General features: G+C 41.6%; 1 protein-coding gene across 15 annotated transcripts in view; it reads right to left on the reverse strand.

Annotated features, from left to right (window-relative positions):
• BPTF (bromodomain PHD finger transcription factor) overlaps positions 1 to 19,325 on the reverse strand; it is a 139,518-nt gene extending 120,193 nt beyond the window's left edge. For 8 of the 15 annotated variants that reach the window (XM_073797486.1, XM_073797483.1, XM_073797487.1 and 5 more), the window contains exon 1: positions 18,443 to 19,323. In XM_073797486.1, the coding sequence (XP_073653587.1) occupies positions 18,443 to 19,055 (613 nt within the window). In that variant the 5' untranslated portion in view covers positions 19,056 to 19,323. Of the gene's footprint in view, positions 1 to 18,442 lie in introns of all 15 variants that reach the window. The other 7 variants (XM_033848354.2, XM_019944393.3, XM_073797481.1 and 4 more) reach the window with 5 other exon arrangements.
• Between the last annotated feature and the right edge of the window lie 1,665 nt (positions 19,326 to 20,990).

A 20,990-nucleotide genomic window follows, 5' to 3' on the forward strand; every position in this document is an offset into this window, starting at 1 on the left:
ATCTATAACAATAGTTGTAGATTTCAACACTCCTCTCTTAGTAATCAACAGAACAAGTAGATGGAAAATCCGCAAGGATATAGAAGACTTTAAGAACACTATCAACAACAGTTAATCACATTTATGGAACACTCTACCCAACAGCAGCAGACTCTTATTTCCTAGTACACATGGAATATTCACCTAAACAGACAATGCTTTGGGTCATAAAACAAATCTCAAATGACTTCATTTTTTAAACATTTTTAGTCATACCCAGTATGTTCTCTGACATATGAAGTTAAATTAGAAACCAATTTTTACGATAGTCAAGACGTGGAAGCAACCTAAGTGTCCATCAACAGAGGAATGGATAAAGAACATGTGGTATATATACACAACGGAATATTACTCAGCCATAAAACCACAATGAAACAATGCCATTTGCAGCAACATGGATGAACCTAGAGGAAATCATACTAAGTGAAGTTAAGTCAGACAGAGAAAGACAAATATTATATGATATCATTTATATGTGGAATCTAAAAAAATAGTAAAAATGAACTTATTTACAAAACAGAAACAGACTCACAGACATAGAAAACAAACTTATGGTTACCAAAGGGGAAGGGGGGACAGGGATAAATTGGGAGTATGGGATTAACAGATACACACTACCTTTACATAAAACAGATAAACAACAAAGATTTACTGTATAGCAGAGGGAACTATATTCAATATCTTATAATAAAATATAATGGAAAAGAATCGAAAAAAAGAATTAAATAAAACTGAATCACTCTGCTGTACACCTGAAACTAACACAATATTGTAAATCAATTATACTTCAATAAGAAAAAGAAAATCCAGCTTGGAAAAGGAAAACATAAAATCATCTCTATTTGCCAGGCAACATGATTACCTATGTAGAAAATCCCAAGAAATCTACAAAAAAAAAAAAATCTATTAGACTAACAGTTGAGTTTAACAAGGTCACAAAGATCAATACACAAAAATCAATTATATTTCTATTATAACAATAAATAACTGGAAATTCAAATTTAAAAAATAAGTACTAATTGTAATAGCACCAAAAATCATCAAATACTTAGGTACAAATGTAATAATATGAAAAAGACCAGTAGGCCAAAAACAATAAAACACTGATGAAAGAGATCAAAGACTTGAATTAATGGAGAGACAAAATGTGCTCATTGATTAGACAGTTAAGAGAGTGAAACACAAGCCACAGACCAGGAGAAAATACATGCACATCACATAGGCAACAAAGCACTTAAATTCCAAACCAAAATGAAATATCCCTTTATGCTTATTAGGATAGCAAAAAACAAAACAAAACAAAAAAGTCAATGGTCAGCATAACAATTCACAGTGAAATATTAGCATCAGTCCCATTAAATTTAGAAAGTGCACTAAGATGCTTCTCATTTCAACTAGTATTTAACATTGTTTTAGAGGTGGTAGACAGTGCAATTTGAAAAGAAACAAAAAGGAGGTATAAATATAAGAAAAGCAGATGTATGTATATGCTTCATGTTTGAAGCTGATGAAATGTTATTCCTAGAAATTCCAACCCAATCAAAAAATAAGCTATTTGAAACTATTAGAAAAGAGAAGAGGTGGCTAAATACAAAATTAATTTTTAAAATCCATGAGCTCTCCACTAGAAGCTCCATGACAGCAGACATTTTCATACACAAATTATTTAAAGATACAGTAAGATTTCATGCTATAAGGGAAAAGATTCATAAAACCAATTATGCATTATCCAGTTTTATAAAAAATATGTACGTTTCTACACATGTAAGTACTCCTCATGAATATACACACAAAGCTGGTTATCAAAGGATAGTGACCAAAATATTAATGTTATCTTCTGAGTTTTCTAAATTTTCTTTATTTCTTTCCTGATAAAGAGAAAAAGCAAAAATAAAATTTGAAGTTCTTACTAGACTTTCAAAAGTGTTATTTTAGGGGCTTCCCTGGTGGCGCAGTGGTTGGGAGTCTTCCTGCCAATGCAGGGGACACGGGTTCGTGCCCCGGTCCGGGAAGATCCCACATGCCGCAGAGCGGCTGGGCCTGTGAGCCATGGTCGCTGAGCCTGCGCGACCGGAGCCTGTGCTCCGCAACTGGAGAGGCCGCAACCGTGAGAGGCCCGCATATCGCAAAAAAAAAAAAAAAAAAAAAAAAAGTGTTATTTTAAAAATTCAAAGCTTTTTTCCTAACCTAGTTATCCAAATCACAGATTAATGAATGTCAAGACCTCAGAAAGAGGTTGGCAAACTATGGCCAGCCACAGACTGTTTTTACAAATAAAGGTTTATTCAAACACAGCCATACACATTTGTCTACTTATTGTCTCCAACTGCTATCATGTTACAGTGGCAGAGTTGAGTAGTTGCAGCAGAAACAGTGTGGCCCACAAAGACTAAAATATTTACTATACAGCACTTTAAGAGAAAAGTCTGCCAATCCCTTGCCCATTAGATCATCTAGTCCAATCTACACTTTACAGGTGAGTAAACTAATAAGGCCCGCAGAGGAATGACGCCTCTAAGGTCAAATTCAAGCTAAGAAGCAATAAAAAAAATTCCATTCCCACTTGGCCAGAAAACTCTGAAGAGAGACATCTGCCTCCCAATTTAGGAGCTAAACCTCAGGCTTTCATATTATAAATAAGTGTATTTACCAATAAATTGATGAGGAAAGGATTTTGGGCCTAGTCTATATCCAAAAATACCCGCTAAAGGTCTGAGTAAACTTCGGTAAATTCCAGAAAAAGTCAATTTAAAAGCCACATAAACACGGATTAGGGAAGGTCTAAGAACAATAGTAATGAGAGTATAACCTGGCTCAGCCTATGAAATGTAACCCAACCACCCTACTCTTAGGAATCTACCTTATAGAAACACCAGGCTGGGTGACTAAAGATACATCTCTAGCACATTTACAACAGCACTGTCTGTAAAAGCAAAAAGGGACTAAAATTCCAATAGGGTTAGTTTTTCAAGGCAAATAAACTTTAACAGCAAATGCAGTTTTGTATTAATAAAGGAAAAAAAAGGCCACTTCACATCTTTAATTTACTTGGACCCTGTAGCATTTGAGTTTGTGTCCCCTGCCATAAACAAGCTCCCATTGTTAGGTTTCTCCTGAAATGCAGGGAGATTTTATAACTCAAGCTGTTTAGGCAATTAAGGATAATAATATATCTGGATAAAGGCAATCTTCCAAGTTTACAGAGAATCAGAAATTTGAGGCATTTCACCCAGACAATTCAAGCTAAAAAGTTCAAATATGTATCTGAAATTACAGTAAAATCACTTTTTAATTTTTTAATTATTTGCATAACACTGTGAAAGCAGATTATGGTCATAAGTTGGAGAAAAGGGTAATTTACTAAGACTGCAAAGAGTGTGTGAAATAATTTTGATGTTTAGAAAAACAGGGAAAACTGCGCTGATGGGAAGGGCTAAAATTCTATTAGCTACTTTAAATGCTGGACTATTTCCTCAGACAAGTCTCAATATAGCTATGCAAGCATTAGAAGGAAAAAGAACAAGAAGAGAAATTCCACACAGATTAATATGTGCGTTTCTGAAATGCTTTTTAAGTTCCATAAATAGAATACACTATAAACAGACCTCAAAGGAGGCAATGTTAACATCCTGAAACCAAGCAGGAAGCCATAGCAGCAAAATGTAGAAATTGCACCTACTGAACACTGTCATTCAGTATGAATCACTTGGCCACACAGTCTCCCAAGTGTGTGAATTCTAGAACACATCCATGAGTAGAGAAGAGTGTAAGCATGAGCTTTCTTAGCAAATCTTCTGAGATTCCATAATTGCAATTTAACATTGGTTAGGTAACAAAAGAATTCCACTCAAAAAGTGATGTCTTTTCCTTGAAAACTACTGAAGTAATTAAATCATTTGTCCAGAGACTCCTGAGAAAGAGGTTTTATATAGAACTCAAGACAACTGAAACAACACACCAGTATGTGACAATTCAGTTCACATACCAACTTTTACAATACAGGAATTCCCTGAGTAACCAAACTAAATTTCTCACCCAAAAGTCTCTGAATTTTAATTCTTTCCCTTTTGTCCTGCATCTACGACTTAGCTTAATTTTATCAGGACCATGGCAGATTTTCTAAAACTGAAGGTTAGCTGACTACCTCTTCCCCTACCCCAGAGAACAACAAACGATGCCATCGTCGCAAAGATGAGCCCAAGTCTCACTGCAGAAATTCAACACCATCACATCCACAAATAACGCTGGGCTGACAGGCTTAACAGAGAAGAACCACAGCCAAGTGCTGGGGCTACCCAGGCCGCGCAGGATTCAGAGCAAATAAAAGGCTAGAGAAAAAGGGATGCTAGGTAAATTCTCACAGTTTAGCAGAAGCAGACTGGCGACAGTAACACGGTCAGCCCAAGAGAACTTTCTGTGATGATATGAAGTGACCCAAATGTTCTACATCACACATGGCTACTGGGCACTGGAAATGTAGCTAGTGTCAATGAAGAACTGAAGTTTGAATTTTACTCAATTTAAATTTAAATAGCCCCACGTGGCTAGTGGCTGCCATACTGGACAGGGCAGAACTAAGGGTGAAAAGAATCTAGAGAAATTTTTTTTGACTCATACACTCAGTTCAACAATTACCTGTGCTGCCTACTGCATGCTAGAGACTGAGCGGCACGAAGGAGAGGGAGATGAATGAGAGTCTCCCTGCCCTAAGACAGGTTCGGATGAAGGAGACAGACAGATAATTAGAGTCCGTTTCAGTACGATGTCTTAACAAATAAAGATATAATGATGAAGGGGTCAAATAATCCTTCCTAAATGTTTAGTACTTAATAACAGAGCCTCAGAATACATGAAGCCTAACAGAACTCCAAAGAGAAATAGGCAAATCCATGACAATATTTGTAGACTTCAACAATTCTCTCTTGGTGATCAATAGAACAAGCAGGTAGAAAATCAGCAAGGATACAGAAGACGTTCATAATGCAACCAACTTGACCTAACTGACACTTATGGAACACTCTACCCACCCGCAGCAGAATACACCTTCTTTTCCAAGTACACTTGGAACGTTCACCTAGACAGACAACATTTTGGGGCACAAAACAAACCTCTAAAAATGTTTTACAGAATTAAAGTCATACAAAGTATGCTTTCTGAACACAATGAAATTAAATTAGAAATCAGTAACAGAAAGAAAGAAACCTAGAACACCTTGAAATATTTGGAAACTAAACATAAATGCACATGGTCCTGGGGGGTTAGGGAGAGGTAAAGGAACTTAGTCTCACCTAAGGAAAAGGGAATGGTGACCAGAGAAGACAAGCTGGAGAAGGTGATGGATGGGTGACCAGGAGTTAGTCATCACAGCAGTGAATAACTATGAGGTGTTTTTTTTTTTAAAATAAATTTATTTATTTTGTTTATTTATTTTTGGCTGTGTTGGGTCTTCATTGCCGCACACAGGCTTTCTCTAGTTGCGGCGAGCGGGGGCTACTCTTCGTTGCGGTGCGTGGGCTTCTCACTGCAGTGGCTTCTCTTGTTGTGGAGCAAGGGCTCTAGGCGAGCGGGCTTCAGTAGTTGTGGTGTGCGGGCTCAGTAATTGTGGCTCGCGGGCTCTAGAGCACAGGCTCAGTAGTTGTGGCACACGGGCTTAGTTGTTCCGTGGCATGTGGGATCTTCCCAGACCAGGGATCGAACCCGTGTCCCCTGCATAGGAAGGTGGATTCTCAACCACTGCACCACCAGGGAAGCCCCACTACGAGGTGTTTGAGGGGAACTTTTACAAAGAATTCAGCATTACTTCACAATCAAATTAAAGGTGAAGAGAAATAAGTTGTGAATAAAGAGAGAAATAAAGGAGATTTAGAAGTCAATTCAACCTTGACCATATCCCAACTAACCAATCTATCACTAAGATGTGACATCCTAAATACTAAATTATTTTTTGAATATTTCTCTCCAAGGTACAAAATCTGTCACCTGGTCTACTTCAACAGCCTAATTCCCTTCATCAATTCTTATCCCACTCCAATTCATTATCTATTCTATAGCCAGAGGGACTTTTTTTTAAAAAACACCAACCTGATCACAGCACTGCTGGCTTTGAAATCCTTCATGGTCTTCCCTCCAGTCCATTGCATGTGGTGATCCTATGGCCTAGAATCCTCTTTCCCCTCCCCTCTGCCGGCTACTTCCATTTGGAGCTCACCTGTCACCTCTTCAGGGAGGCCTTTTCTGACACTCCCCGCCCCACGCCCATGAAGTCATTCTTACTTGCCCCTTTTGGAAGCACTTCTCTCACTGTTACACTGGCTACCTTCCCTGCTGTTTCAGGGCAGGGGCCATGTCTGCTTTATTCCTGGCTGCATCCCAAAGAGTGCCTGGAACATAGTAGGTTCTCAACAGGTATTTTTAAAATAAGTGAACAAATAAATGAAGCAACAGAAGATGAGGCTGGTAGAGGAAGCAAAAGCCAAGTCAGAACTATCCACCTACACTAAAGCACATAATCATTTTCCCACAGATTTTTAAGAAAGGGCATAACATGGTCAGATTTGTCTCAGAGCAGAGGAGTATGTACGTGGAAGATGGATATGAGAGATGAATGGACAAAAGGAGCCCAGGCGGGCAGGCAGGCTGTTTCCTTAAGAAGCCAAGTAAGGGATAAAGAAGGCCTGATTTAGGTAACCATTAGCATGGATGGACAAGAGAGCTGAAATATATTTAAGAGATATGTAAGATGTAAACTTCACAAGACCTGGTGACAAGCCTGCACATGGAGGGTGAGGCACAGGGAGGAGTCTGGTACTTCCTCACTTCTGACTTGGGCAATTCAGTGGGCAGTGCCATTATTCACTGAACAAGGAAATGGGAGGTTAGGAGCAGTCTCTAAAGCATGAATTCTATTTGGAACATGTTGAACTGGATGTGCCTACAGGACTTCTAAGTGGAGGGGTTCAAGAAGTATTCACTCATCCATTAGTTAAAACACAGGAAGGAAACCATGACTACAGAGATTTGGGTGTCAGAGGTCATGAAAGCATTAAATTTTATTAGTCAAAAAATGCAAATTCAAACAAGAGAAACAAGAGGGCTTTTAACCCACTGGATGCAAAGATGGTTTATAAATAACTGGTGCTGGTGAAATGGGCACTTTCATACACTGCTGGTGGAAATATATTTCTAATATTTATAATATAATGACACATATTGTATTAGTATAATACGTATATTATACATTACCTAATATATATGTTATATAATATTTATAATTATTAGTATTACATAGTAAAAGCCTTAAAAAAAACCAGGAATGTGAACCAAGATTTATCTAAAGGTTTAGTCACTACAGGTAATCACAGCAAACGTAAACAGTCGGCCCTCCATATCCACAGGTTTGGCATCCAAGGATTTCGAGGGCCAACTGTACAACACCATTTTATGTAACAGTCTTGAGCACCAGCAGATTTAGGTATCATGGGGTGGGGGGGGGGGGTCCAGCCGCCAACTGCCTGCAGATACCAAGGAATGACTGTACAGCACAGCTTAACTACTTGGTAAAGCCTTAGGATGGGATCTTAGGTAGCTATGAAAAGTTATTATACCAGCCCCCTCCTATTCCAATAAATCCTATACACCAAAGCCAGATTATTTTTCAAAAAGCTCAGCTTTTTTTTTTTTTTTTTGGCGGCACCACATGACATGCGGGTCTTAGTTCCCCGACCAGGGATCGAACCCATGCCCCCTGCAGTGGAAGCGTGGAGCCCTAACCACTGGACCGGCAGGGAATTCCCAAAAAGCTCAGCTTTATCATGACATACGCCACTTTTAAAACATTCAATGACTACACACTGCCTACTAAGTTCAAATTCCTCAGACTGGCATTTATTCAAATTGGACCAAAACATAATCTCCACTTCTCTACAGTCTCGCCTCCTCCACACTCAGACATCAAGTACGCAGTCCCTGAACGTTCACCTTCCTGTCATCTGTTACCTTTCACCTCCTCCTTTCTCTTTCTGTTCAATCTCCACCTGGAGAAATCCTACCCAATCTTCAAGAAATATCTCAAATTCAACCTTGTTCTTGACACCATTTCTGATCTCCCAAATATATAGAATATGATCTCTCTCCCTAATTTAATTGTTTTTCTTACAGCACTTACCACAGCCTGCCCTATATTATTTTATATTTATGCACTGTTTTATTATTCCCTCTTGAAAGAATAAAGACCTGAGAGTAGGGACCATTTCTTATCCATCACTGGATCTCTGTGAAGGTTTTAACACAGTACCTTGCACGCTGAATAAGTATTAGATAAGTTATTTTTTAACCGTTTTGTAAAGAAATACTTAATGAGACTTCACTTTATATATGATAAATATGTAACATGAGCTAATATCCTTTTCCTCTCAACACTTGGTAAATTGACAACAAAGAAGTACAAAAGGTAAAAACATACTAGAACAAAGAGAAAAGAACCACAATGAGGTATCACCTCACACCTGTTATTATGGCTATTATCAAAAAGACAAGAAATAACAAGTGTTGGCGAGGATGTGGAAAAAAGGAAACCCTTATGCACTGCTGGTAGGAATGTAAATTGGTGCAGCCACTATGGAAAACAGTATGAAAGTTCCTCAAAAAATGAAAAATAGAATGACCATATGATCCAGCAATTCCACTTCTGGATATATCCAAAGGAAAAGATATCACTATCTCAAAAAGACATCTAGGGGCTTCCCTGGTGGCACAGTGGTTGAGAGTCCACCTGCCGATGCAGGGGACACGGGTTCGTGCCCCGGTCCGGGAAGATCCCACATGCCGCGGAGCGGCTGGGCCCGTGAGCCATGGCCACTGAGCCTGCGTGTCCGGAGCCTGTGCTCCACAACAGGAGAGGCCACAACGGTGAGAGGCCCGCGTACCGCAAAAAAAAATAAAGACATCTATACCCCCCATGTTCACTGCAACATTATTTACAATAACCAAGACATGAAACAACCTAAGTATCCATTGATGGATGAATGGATTAAAAAAATGTGATGTATACACACACACACACACAATATACATATATGGAATATGATTCAGCCATAAAAAAGAAGAAAATCCTGCCATTTGTGACAACATGGATGGACCCTTAGGGCATTATGCTAAGTGAAATAAGTCAGACAGAAAAAGACAAATACCGTATGATCTCACTTATATATGGAACCTAAAAAACAAGCCAACAAGCAAGCTCATAGCTACAGAGAACAGACTGATGGCTGCCAGAAGCAGGGGATGGGGGTGGGCAAAATGGGTGAAGGGGGTGAAAAGCTATAAACTTCCAGTTATAATATCAATACAAATAAGTTATGGGGATGTACTGTACAACATGGTAACTATAGTTAAGAGTGCTATATTGTATATGTGAAAGTTGCTAAGAGAGCAGATCTCAAAAGTTCTCATCACAAGAAAAAGAACATGTTTTTGTAACTATGTATGTTGACAGGTGTTAACTAGACTTACTGTGGTGATCATTCGGCAATGTATATATCTATCAAACCATTATGCTGTACACCTGCAACTAAGATAATGTTGTATGTCAATTACACCACACTTAAAAAAAAAAAAAGTTGGCTCAAGGTTCCTAACAGAGAAATTCAGTGAAGTGTGCCTACTCCAAGGTGTGAGCCCTAGTCACCCTCCCTCATCTGGCTTCCCAGGATATTGGTCACGTGCCCTCGGACCCCTACTCCCAGCCCCAGGAAAAAAGATTTAAGAAATCTTCCCTTAAGAAACCAAATAGACTCACAGGAGAAAAAAAAAAAGAGTGAAAGAGAAAACAAAAATTCACAAAAACAAAAACAAATATTGATACCTGGGGTTCCACTGCCCAATTACTCTGCAGTGAAACCCACCAGCTGACAACCCATGGCCACCCACAAAGTGCTACCCAGTGCTTCACTCCTAAATATGAACAGTTGAGGATCACGAGGCACTTGAAAAAAGTCTCCAATATCAAAGAGAAAAAACTAAAACCTAAGAAAGGAATCTGAGAAAACAAAAGAAACAGAAGAAATCTTCAAAAAAAAAAAACTATATAAATATCCTTAGAGAGATAAGTCAGGATGTTGCATCCAAGAAGAGAATGCTCTGAAAAAGGAACAGAGAAAAGAGCTTTGGGAAATTATATATCATAAATAATTATTATGTTAGCTGAACTTTCCAAATTCAATAATAAGAAAACCACCCAATTAAAAACTGGGCAAAGGGAGTTCCCTGGTGGTCCAGTGGATAAGACTGCGCTCCCAATGCAGGGGGCCTGGGTTCAATCCCTGGTCGGGAAACTAGATCCTGCATGCATGCTGCAACTAATTAGTCCACATGCTGCCACTAAAGATCCCGTATGCCACAAGTAAGACCCAGCACAGCCTAAATAAATAAATATTTTTTAAACGGGCAAAATATTTCAACAGACACTTCACCAATGATTTTCTTCACAGACAGCAAATAAGCACGTGAAGAGATAACTCAGCATTACTAATCATTAGGGATGGATGACTGATAAAGATACAGTGATATGGGAAAACCTTGCCGTATATCAGGGAAAAACAGTTTGTTTAGTGTCATCCTAGTTATAACTTTTAAAAAATGTGTAGATAAAAGCAGGTTACAGTAAGTGGAATTATATATATATATATATATATATATATATACACACACACAGAAACATGTCTAGTGAGTATCTTTGGTTGGTGGGATTACAGATCATTTTCATTTTCATCTTTATATTATATGTATTTTCCCAAAGGAGTAAATCTACACTATTTTTAAATTTTTCATTGCAATTTTTAAAAACAACTTGAGAATAAATGAGATCTCAGGGGAAGGAGGGAGACAGTGAGGGGGCCAGGGGCTGGTTTGAAAACCTGGAAACCTGGTGTTTAAGGAACAGGCAGAGGAAAATGGCATGGAGGAGAGGAACTACCAAAGAGCTGAAATTCTCAAGGGCACTATTTCTACTTTAACTGACCCCTGTAAATAACTAAAGGAAATGTATTATTTATTATAGTTCTAGAATAAATCAGATGTTAGGTAAACTGAATGTTTTGAATGGGTAAGTTAAACATTTAGTAATTCTTTTAAAGGGGGGAAAATAAAGCTCTATTTTCAGGTACATTTTTATTTAATGTGGTGCTTAAAATATTTTTATACCTTGTGAGTCAGTTGACAGCTTTCGACAGAATAAAATACTACCTCACTACATTGTAAGGTCCCTATATCCCTACAGAATATCCACTTTCAGTTCAGGAACAAATCAACAGACAATAATAGTTACTATTTATTGAATCTTTACTATATATATGCCAGGCACTGTTCTAGGCACTTCACATGCATTAACCCATTCAGCCCTCACAACATCCTGAATTCAGTACTATGATATCTCCATTTTACAAAGGAGGAAAGTGAGGTACAAAGAGCTGAGCAAAATGCCCATCATCACAGAGCCCAGATTCAAACCTATGAGGACTGGTTCCAGATCCTTCACTCTTTAAAACTCTGTGCTACATGCTACCTCCCTAGATCCCTGACATTCATAAAAGATTTATCTAAAATCCTGAGACTCTCACGTATCATGACAGCCTAAAATTTTGCGGTGGGCTGACATATGTGGGTGCCTCCGAAGCCTGCCAGACGCCCTCACACTGACTATGTGGGAAAACGACTCCACTTACACTGCTCCTTCTCTGACAAACCCTGGTATAAATTCTCCAAGCTGACCTAAAGCAATCCAAAAATCATAGATATTTTGGAAGATTTACAAACCAGCTCTCATTCATCCTAAGAGAACTGTTTTAAAACTACTGTAATGAACAAAATAAGTCTGGTTATAAAGATTCTACTAAAATTGTATTTGTAATAATCCAGCTATTCCACTCCTAGGATATACCCAAGAGAAATAAACACATCTTGTCCAGACAAAAACCTATACACGAAGGTTAGCAGCAGTATTACTCATAACAGCCAAAAAGTAGAAACAATTCAAATATCCATGAAGTGATGAATGGATGAGCAAAATGCGGCATATCCATATAATGGAATATTATTTAAATACAGTGCTGTTACATGCTCCAAGATCCATGAACCTTGAAAACATTATGCTAAGTGAAAGGAGCCACATATTGTATGATTCCTTTCATAAGAAAGTTCCAAAAGAGACAAATCAACAGAGAATGAAGTAATAGTTGCCAGGGGATGGAGCAGGGGAGGAAGAGAACAGGGAGTGACTGCTATGGATATGGGTTTCTTGTTGGGGTGATAAAAAACGTTCTGGAATTAGATAGGGATGATGTATTCACAACTCCGTGAATATACTAAAAACCATTGAATAATACACTTTTTTTAAAGGGTAAATTTTATGGTACGTATACTGTATCTCAATAAAGCTGCTATTTTAAAAATGCAAAACTGTGTGTGTGTGTGTGTGTGTGTGTGTGTGTGTGTGTGTATAATTTAAAAAAAAATTTTTTTTTTGCCATGCCAACTTGTGGGATCTTAGTTCCCCAACCAGGTATTGAATCTGGGCCCTCGTCAGTGAGAGCTCAGAGTCCTAACCCCTGGACCACCAGGGAATTCCCAATTTTTTGGTATTTTTTAAATGTAATTTTTATTAAATACTTCTCAAAAATAATTCAGTAATTTAGATGTCCAATGTTAGCTCTTACTGTTACTATTTTTAAAAATCAACCAGCAATCAAAAAATACTTGAGGAATGTAACTTAGTATCTAGAAAAATATACAGAATAATCTGATACATACCAGTATACCAAACAATTAAAACGTTATATTTAGCTATATGCATTTTAATACTATCTGCATTTTACTATCTTTTAAAGTGCATTTTGTAAGTTTTTTTTTTAAGAAATGTTCTGTCTCCTGAAGCTTATCATTTTAAAGAACTGAAAGCATGAAAAAAATTAGAATAATGAGGGTCAGTGCTAAACTAGTGCTAAATTACGAAGATGAGGCTATAACTGCTATAAGAGGCATTCAAAGAGAAGAGAGGACTTCCCTGGCGGTCCAGTGATTAAGACCCCGTGCTTCTACTACAGGGGGCGCGGGTTCGATCTCTGGTCGGGGAACTAAGATCCCACATGCCAAGCGGTGCAGCCAAAAAGAAAAAAGAGAGAGAGAAGAGACCAAGGTGAGCAACAGAACTCTGGGAAGACTTCTAGGAAGAGATCCCCAGAGCATGGCTAAGGACCAGGGAGGGAGCAATCTAACCAATGCAAAGAGGGCATCTACTAGGATTTCCTCCTGTCTGTGTCACCCAGACTACCAGTCTGCCACCACTACCACCACCTTCTCACCCGTGGCACCCCCCCACCAAGGATCTGCAGTCACAGGGAGGACATGGGGTCTTGAAGAGGGAGGAAAGGCAGACCTAACGGAACAGACCAGAGCTCCTGGCCTTAATATCCTCATTCCTGCTGCACACCCACATTTCAATACCCAGCTCCACTTCCAAATATACACCAGAAGAGTACTGAGCCTGAGCTGTACACAGACCATCTATTATTGCATACCTCAGACACACCTCTCTAATACCCACAGGTCATGTTGTCCAACTTTTTCATAACTCTTTGGGGCCCGCATTTTCTTTCTTTTAATTCTCATGTTTAACCTCTTCAGGTACCAATACCTGAAAACAGATCTCATTAATTTCCCTTATAATCTTAAATTCCTGTACCTACTGAAAGCATTGCCACTCTTACAGAGGCATATCTGATGCATTCCTCTGTCTACACTTCTGATGCTGGAGAATTCTGAAGTACCTCCTGAATTGATCTTCCCATCCAGGGCTACAAAACCCATCCAGATCCCCACCAGTTATCTGTCCTCTTCCAATCCATCCTGCAGAACAGAAGTAATGCTAAACTTCCTGATGTCCCCCTGAAATCATATCCCGCTTGTTTCCAGATCTTCTGATTGATCCCCAATACCCACACATGAAATAGACCTGAAATAGACAGGAGGGTGGGAGGGGAGGAGACTTCAGAAATCACCTCTTCCATTAATTCTCTCAATTTGTGGGGGAAAGAACTGGCTGCATCAGTGATTTAACAGTATCCACGATTTGATTTGGTTTTGTTTCATGCTCCCACATGGTGCTGATAGGAATACAGCAAATCCCCTGGGTGTTCCAGGAGTGAAAAATGACTGAGGATCACTGATCTACCCCAATTGTTATCCTACAAATGAGGGAGAGAGGAGATGCTATAGCCTGGTTCTCTAAGTACTGCCCAACAATGGTGCTTTATCTTTTTATTTCCTATTCACATACTCAGGCTCTTGCTAAAGCAGGTTACTTAAGCCTGCCTGCACCTTAGAATCAGTGCCTTGCTTCATGCTGCTCCCTCCCTTCTTCTGTCCATCCTCAGTAGCCACATGTCCATCCTCACTAGCCACATGTCCATCCAGGAAGCATAACACCCACACCAACTCCCCCAAATAGGGTATGATCTCACCCTCCTTTAAATCTCCACTGCACTTCGTACCTCACTTGTAGCAATCAGGAATTCCAAGCACAATGAAAAGATACTTGGTTGACACCAGTGAGAATAAATACTGCCAGCAGGTAACAAATTCTGCTTCATATCAATCTACAGTTCATTCATGGCACCTACGCCACCCATCTCCACTGTCATAATCCTTAGAGCACAGGTCCCCAACCTTTTTGGCACCAGGGCTTCATGGAAGACAATTTTTCCATGCACGGGGGTGGGGGGGGGGGGTGATGGTTCAGGCGGTAATGCGAGCGATGGGGAGCGGCGGATGAAGCTTCACTCCTCGCGCTCACCTCCTGCTGTGCAGGCCGGTTCCTAACAGGCTGCGGACCAGTACCGGACCCCTGCCTTAGAGGACATAAATCACTAACTCTCCCAGGGCAACACCAGCGCTTTTGCTTTCTGAAGTCATCAGAAGCTCCAAATTTCAAAATACCACCAAGGGGCTTCCCTGGTAGCGCAGTGGTTGAGAGTCCGCCTGCCGATGCAGGGGACGCGGGTTCGTGCCCCGGTCTGGGAAGATCCCACGTGCCGCGGAGCGGCTGCGCCCGTGAGCCATGGCCGCTGAGCCTGCGCGTCCGGAGCCTGTGCTCCGCAACGGGAGAGGCCACAACAGTGAGAGGCCCGCGTACCGCAAAACAACAACAACAAAAAAAATCAAAATACCACCTAGGTATTCTCAGATGTTCCACACAAGTTAAATGCAAGAACTATTCTGTTTAAAGTCTAATTTAACTTTTTTGAATTAGAAAATGCTTGATTTCAAGGTGCTGTCAGAACTTTACCAAATGCCTATTCAAAAGATTTTCTACACAATCCTTCTCAATGTACTTGCAAACTATGTCATAAAACCTACAGGCTGAAATAACTCTAAATTTTAACAATAAAAATAAAAGCCTCATTCAACCAAATGCCTTGAATTTAAGCAAAACTAGATGATTTCAATTTTGTATTAACAAATTGTTATACCTATAATAATATCTGTCATGTGAGAACCTTACGTACCCATTTAAAATTTCTCTCCATTAAAAGGAAAACATTTCACCTCCAGTGAATAAACTTTTTTAAATATATGGTTTTAGAAAATTAAGCTAGTAACATCAACCAATGTCTTCGCATCAACAGGTATATTACCTACAAAGTACTCAACATATGAATAGATGAATGAGTAATTTCTTATACTAGGAATTGAATATTTAGTACTTAAGCCAACATTCTAGTTTACAAAGCTTAATAATCTTCTCTAAATTACCAATAAAGTATATTCCTCTCTGAGCCCTGACAATACAGCTGGATTCAAATCCACCAAACACATTTATTTATGAGCTTGGGGATATCAAACCATCTAGAACATTTTTCCTTCCAAAGCACATACATTTTTCCTTCCAAAGCACATACATTTACCTAGAAGTACAGACAATAAAACTAATGAAACAGGTGCTTAGCCTAAACAACTCACTGTCATGCATTGTTCTAGGCAAGCAGACGTATTCTAAAAGTTTAGAACGCAAAATGTATCATCTCTTCTACCATAATCTTGAGAAATAATGTTTCAAAAAGTAAAACATCTAACACGTTAACACCACATCCAATAAAGGAAGGAAAATGCCTGGCAAGCAATATGAAACAGCAGCTCAAAACACACTAACTCTGCTGCTAAAAACATTCCCTGGTCAATGTATCAAAATCTAATTAGACCAATATTTAGTTTCCCAAATCCAAAATATTTAGGAATTATGGCACCCACAGTAGAATTAGCACAACTTCATTTATTACAAGTTCTCACCTACTAACAATCATCTGTCCAACCAATCTCTGATGAGCACCGGCTGTGTGAGACACGCTGTACTAGGAAATGCAGGTGGTATAAGATTAATATAAGCATATATAATCCATAATTTCACATAAAGATAGGACAAGCATACACAAGGTGCACTATGAATGTCATCAGAAAAAACGAAATGTCATGGAAGTACATAAAGATATAAGCATCTTTTTAAAAAAGGAAACCTAACCACAAACTGTAATTTAACTCAGCATATACATGGCTCTCAACCCTAAATATTATTTTCTAGGCCTTCAAAGAGGAGTTAAAGTTAGCTGAACCACCCTGCCAAAACACCTTAGCTCTGTCTCATCTGAGAAAACTTCCTCCAATAGTGTAATTTACTCTCCACGGGTCTTTCCATTCTGGGCTCTTGGTAGAAAAGACCACATGTGATTTCTTAAAGTAAAAACTATTACTATAAAAGATGTACTAAAATTAAGTTGGCAAGAAATGAAGAATGGTGTGTAGTCCCTTCTACATACAGGACACAAACACTTGACATTTGATTCATTCCCTTCATTCTCCTGCCAGCTCTCCCCACACCCGACCCCAAAGACAGGCAGATATTCTGTCAGGCAAAAGAAATTACCTTTTTCATGTGCTGTTAGGACAATCTAAACAGGTTAACATCTGACTTAATACTCATACTCCTCCAATGAGTATTTAGGTATTTATAAAAAAACAGACACACTTAAATTTAACCACTTCTACTATCCTAGTCTCTTTTAAAAACAAGTGACACATCTTTATCACTTTGTTAAGATCCTATTCTCTCACGAACTTTACTTTTTAAATGCTCTGAAAACTGGATTCTAATTTAGTTAATCCAGATTAACAAAAATATAAAGGAAAAGTCTTGTAGGTTATCGCTATAAATTACGGTTTTTTTCACAATTTAGTAAGCCGCAAGTACGCATTTAATACAAAGCCGCCATTGTGTGTGTGTATGTGTGTGTTTTTTAAATAAACAAAACGTATCTCAGCACCAGCCTAGAGGAACTCTGAGAAAATAGGAGAGGAGTCACCATGGAGAAATTCATTACAGATCAGGGAGGACTATTATCCTCAGAAACAGAATGAAAATAAAAAGTCATTTTGCAATAAATCTCCCTATACTTCTGCTGTGTGACTTGGGAGTTGGTCCAAAAGTTCATCTTCAGCAATTGCGTCTGCATGATCAACTATACGTCTCTGCAACAGGTGACAGGAAACTGCATTTCTCAGGCAAAGGCATCAAATTAGTTAAGACGCATGTTCCTGAGGTCTCTTATTTTATTTTGCATTTTACCGAAATGATTTTGAATCAGATGAAATACTAAATTTGTTTTGGTTTCCTTTGGTTTTTCTGCTTTGCTTTTTAATCGGCCATTTACCCGCAACTGTTGCACGCGCCCATTAGCACTCAAGAATAAAAAACAAACACACAGGACCAGATAAGGCTCCCCTACTAACCCAACTGGTCTATTTCCTTAACACACTTTTAAAACCACACAGCTCGGGGTGTGAAGAGAAGCATGTTTTGTGTGTGTTTGCATGGCACAATCTATCTAAATCCTGAATTCCCTTTTTAGGAACAGATATAGAATAAAAATCTAAAAGAAACCACATTAGAAATGCAAAGAGGTCTGCAAAAACAAGAGGCTTCTTTCATTCCAAAAAACCAAACCAAAACAAGGGGAGAAAAATGAATGCAATGGATGTGTGTGTGCCAAACTTTCAACCCTGCCCGGTGGAGACACTGCACTGGCACAAATTTTTAAGAGGAAAAAGAGGGGGTTGGTGGGGGGAGAGGGAGAGAGAGCGCGAGTGTGTGGCCTGCGAACTGCAACAATGCAATCTCCATTTTGAACAATGCGCCTCTTTCCTCTAGTAAATCTAGTTTTTTGCCACTTGATGTGCCGTCGCATTTCCCCTCTGTCTGAGGGGGGAGGAGGGGGTGGGGGGAGACCAGAGAGGGAGTGAGCGAGGGGAGAAGGGGGAGGAGGTGGGGAAGGAGTCTGCAGCAACTGGGCTGGGTGGGTACCTGGAGTGCTGCTATAGGTGCTATGGCTCCTGAAGCTGCTTTCCGTGCAATAACTGGCGTCGTCGTCGTCGTCGTCTTCCATCTCCTCCGGATAATCGGAGTCATCGTCGTCCTCTTCCATCTCATCCTCCTCGTCGTCCTCGGAATCCTGGGTCTCCTCAGCCTCGCCGTCCTCCTCCTCCTCCTCCTCCTCGGAGACCATGTCCTCCTCCTCCTCTTCCTCCTCACTCTCGTGGTCATCGTACACCACTTTGTTGACGGCCCTCCGGGCCGGGGTGGTCCGGGCCAGGTGGCCGCCGCCGCCCCCGCCCCCCGTCCTGCCGCCCCCGCCTCCTCGCCCCCCCCGGCCCGGGGCGCTGGTGCTAGGGGGGGCCGGCGGCGGCGGCGGCTTCCTCCGGCTACTGCTGCCCCCCCTGGGCGAGCTCAGCCGCGTCTTGGGCGCCACCTCAGCCTGGGCGGCGGCCCACCTGCCCCGGCTGCTGCCGCGGTGCCGCGAGCGGAGCCCCCCGATGGGTCCGGACGTAGGCGGCGGCGGCGGCGGCGGGGCCGGGGCGCAGCGCTCCGCAGCGGGAGCCGCGGGCTGCTTGGGCGGCCTGCCCCGCCGGCCCCTCATGTCGGAGACGAGGCGGGGGGAGAAGGGAAAGCGGAGGGGGGAGGGGCGGGCGGAGGGGTGGCGGTGGGGGGCGCCGGGGCCGGGTGGGGAGGCCCGCGGGGCCGGGCGGGAGGGGCCCGGCCGGCGGAAGCGGGTGGAGGGAGAAGGCTCAATCCGAATTGCTGGGGCCCCACTCCGGATCGCCTTCAGCCGCCATCTTGTTTCTTCCCTCTCGCTCGGTGACTGGGGGAACCGACAGCGGCCGCAGGCCCGGAGCGCGGTCACGTGAGCTGCGCCGCCGACGAGCCTGGGACGGAGCGAGGCCTCACGGCGGCCGCTAGGGGGAGCGCGGCAACGCCGGGTCGGGGGCGGGGAGCCCCGGGCCCCCTCCGCTCGGCGTGGCTGGACTGCACCCGCTGGCGGCTCTGAGGAGAGGGTCGCTCCCTCGCGAAGTGCCCCGGGCCGAAGGCCTCAGGAGCCGGCTGCCGAGCCTGAACTCACAGAGCCTCCTGCCCGCATCTCCCCTCCCCCGGCTCCAAGACGAGGGCAGGGAAGCCCCCAAATTCGTCTCCCTCCTGCCTCCTTGGGGAAACTGATGCTGAAAGAGCCAGAGAGGGTGTCGGGCAGGGGGGGAGACTCCAGCGACCGAGGGGGCAGGGCAGCGCCAGCAACGGAGGGAAATTACCTGAGGGCGGGGAGACGAGCCCCCAGAAATGTGAAACTCCGAAGGCTGGGCTCTAGAGAGTCCTGAAATTGATCCCAGTGACAACTACTCGGGGGCTGTGCCAGAAGCCACGCCCAAAGCTGCCAGAACCCGAGCGAGGGTCGCTCTGAGACTCTTCGGATAAAATTCCCACCCAAAAAGCCTTCGATAAACTTCAGAGTGCAACTGCATTCCAGTCTCCTCCACCTTTTCCAGGGTCCCAGCTAGAAACTTGACCACCTCTGAAAGAACTTTTTTATTTGCTGTGGAAAGGGTAACTTCCCACCTCATACCTACTTTAAAATGTATGTTTGTGTTATCGGGAAATAATTTTAATCTCCTTACCTGACAAGTAACCAAGTCTCGGCTAAACCCAGGGAACGAATCATAATGATGAAATTTTAGGCATCCCCAGACCAACGCAGGGAGACTCAACTCGCAGTGGTCTGGGGCTAAGAGCAAGGTTTTATAAACATATTAATATTTATTGAAGCACGTGACCACCAAAAAGTTATTTAAGGAAAAATAGTTAACAGGATTCTGCCCACCAAGTGGCTTATTATAATGGAGTTAGAAGGATAGAACGCGTATGTGAAATGAAAATGAACGTACAAGCATTAACTGCCAAATTCATTTATTCAATATAGTTCCATTGAGCAGCAAGCGTGGCAAACTTACATGCCTTCAGGGACCAGGTGACTAGTGAAAGTAAATCAAGTGAGCAAGGTGAGGACTTTGGCGGATGGAAATGCCTGTTTTGTTTAAAGAGCGCAACTTTGGGAATGTGGGCCTAAAATGGCCAGACCTTCGAATTTTTCAAGAGAAGGTGAAAATGTGCATTTCACATGAAATCTCTTGATTTTTAAATGTTGGCAACTGTCAGTTTAAAAAAAAAAACACTTCAGATTGATCAAAATGAATGCAGTTCAGATATAGCTGAGAATCTACAAGTGTGCAACCTGTATCCTGCACTATATAAAGTACAACCCTATGTACTTAAATAGAAAGATATTAAAAATGGTGACAGCCTTCAGAGTTTACAATCTCATGACGGAAGAAACCTACTTTAAAATAGGTTCTCGGGACTTCCCTGGTGGTGCAGTGGTTAAGAATCTGCCTGCCAATGCAGGGGACACCGGTTTGATCCCTGGCCCGGGAAGATCCCACATGCCACGGAGCAGCTAAGCCCGTGCGCCACAACTACTGAGCCTGCCCTCTAGGGTCCGCGAGTCACAAATCCTGAGCCCACGCGC

Source organism: Tursiops truncatus, chromosome 20, assembly GCF_011762595.2.
Source record: "Tursiops truncatus isolate mTurTru1 chromosome 20, mTurTru1.mat.Y, whole genome shotgun sequence".
Lineage (NCBI taxonomy): Eukaryota > Metazoa > Chordata > Mammalia > Artiodactyla > Delphinidae > Tursiops > Tursiops truncatus.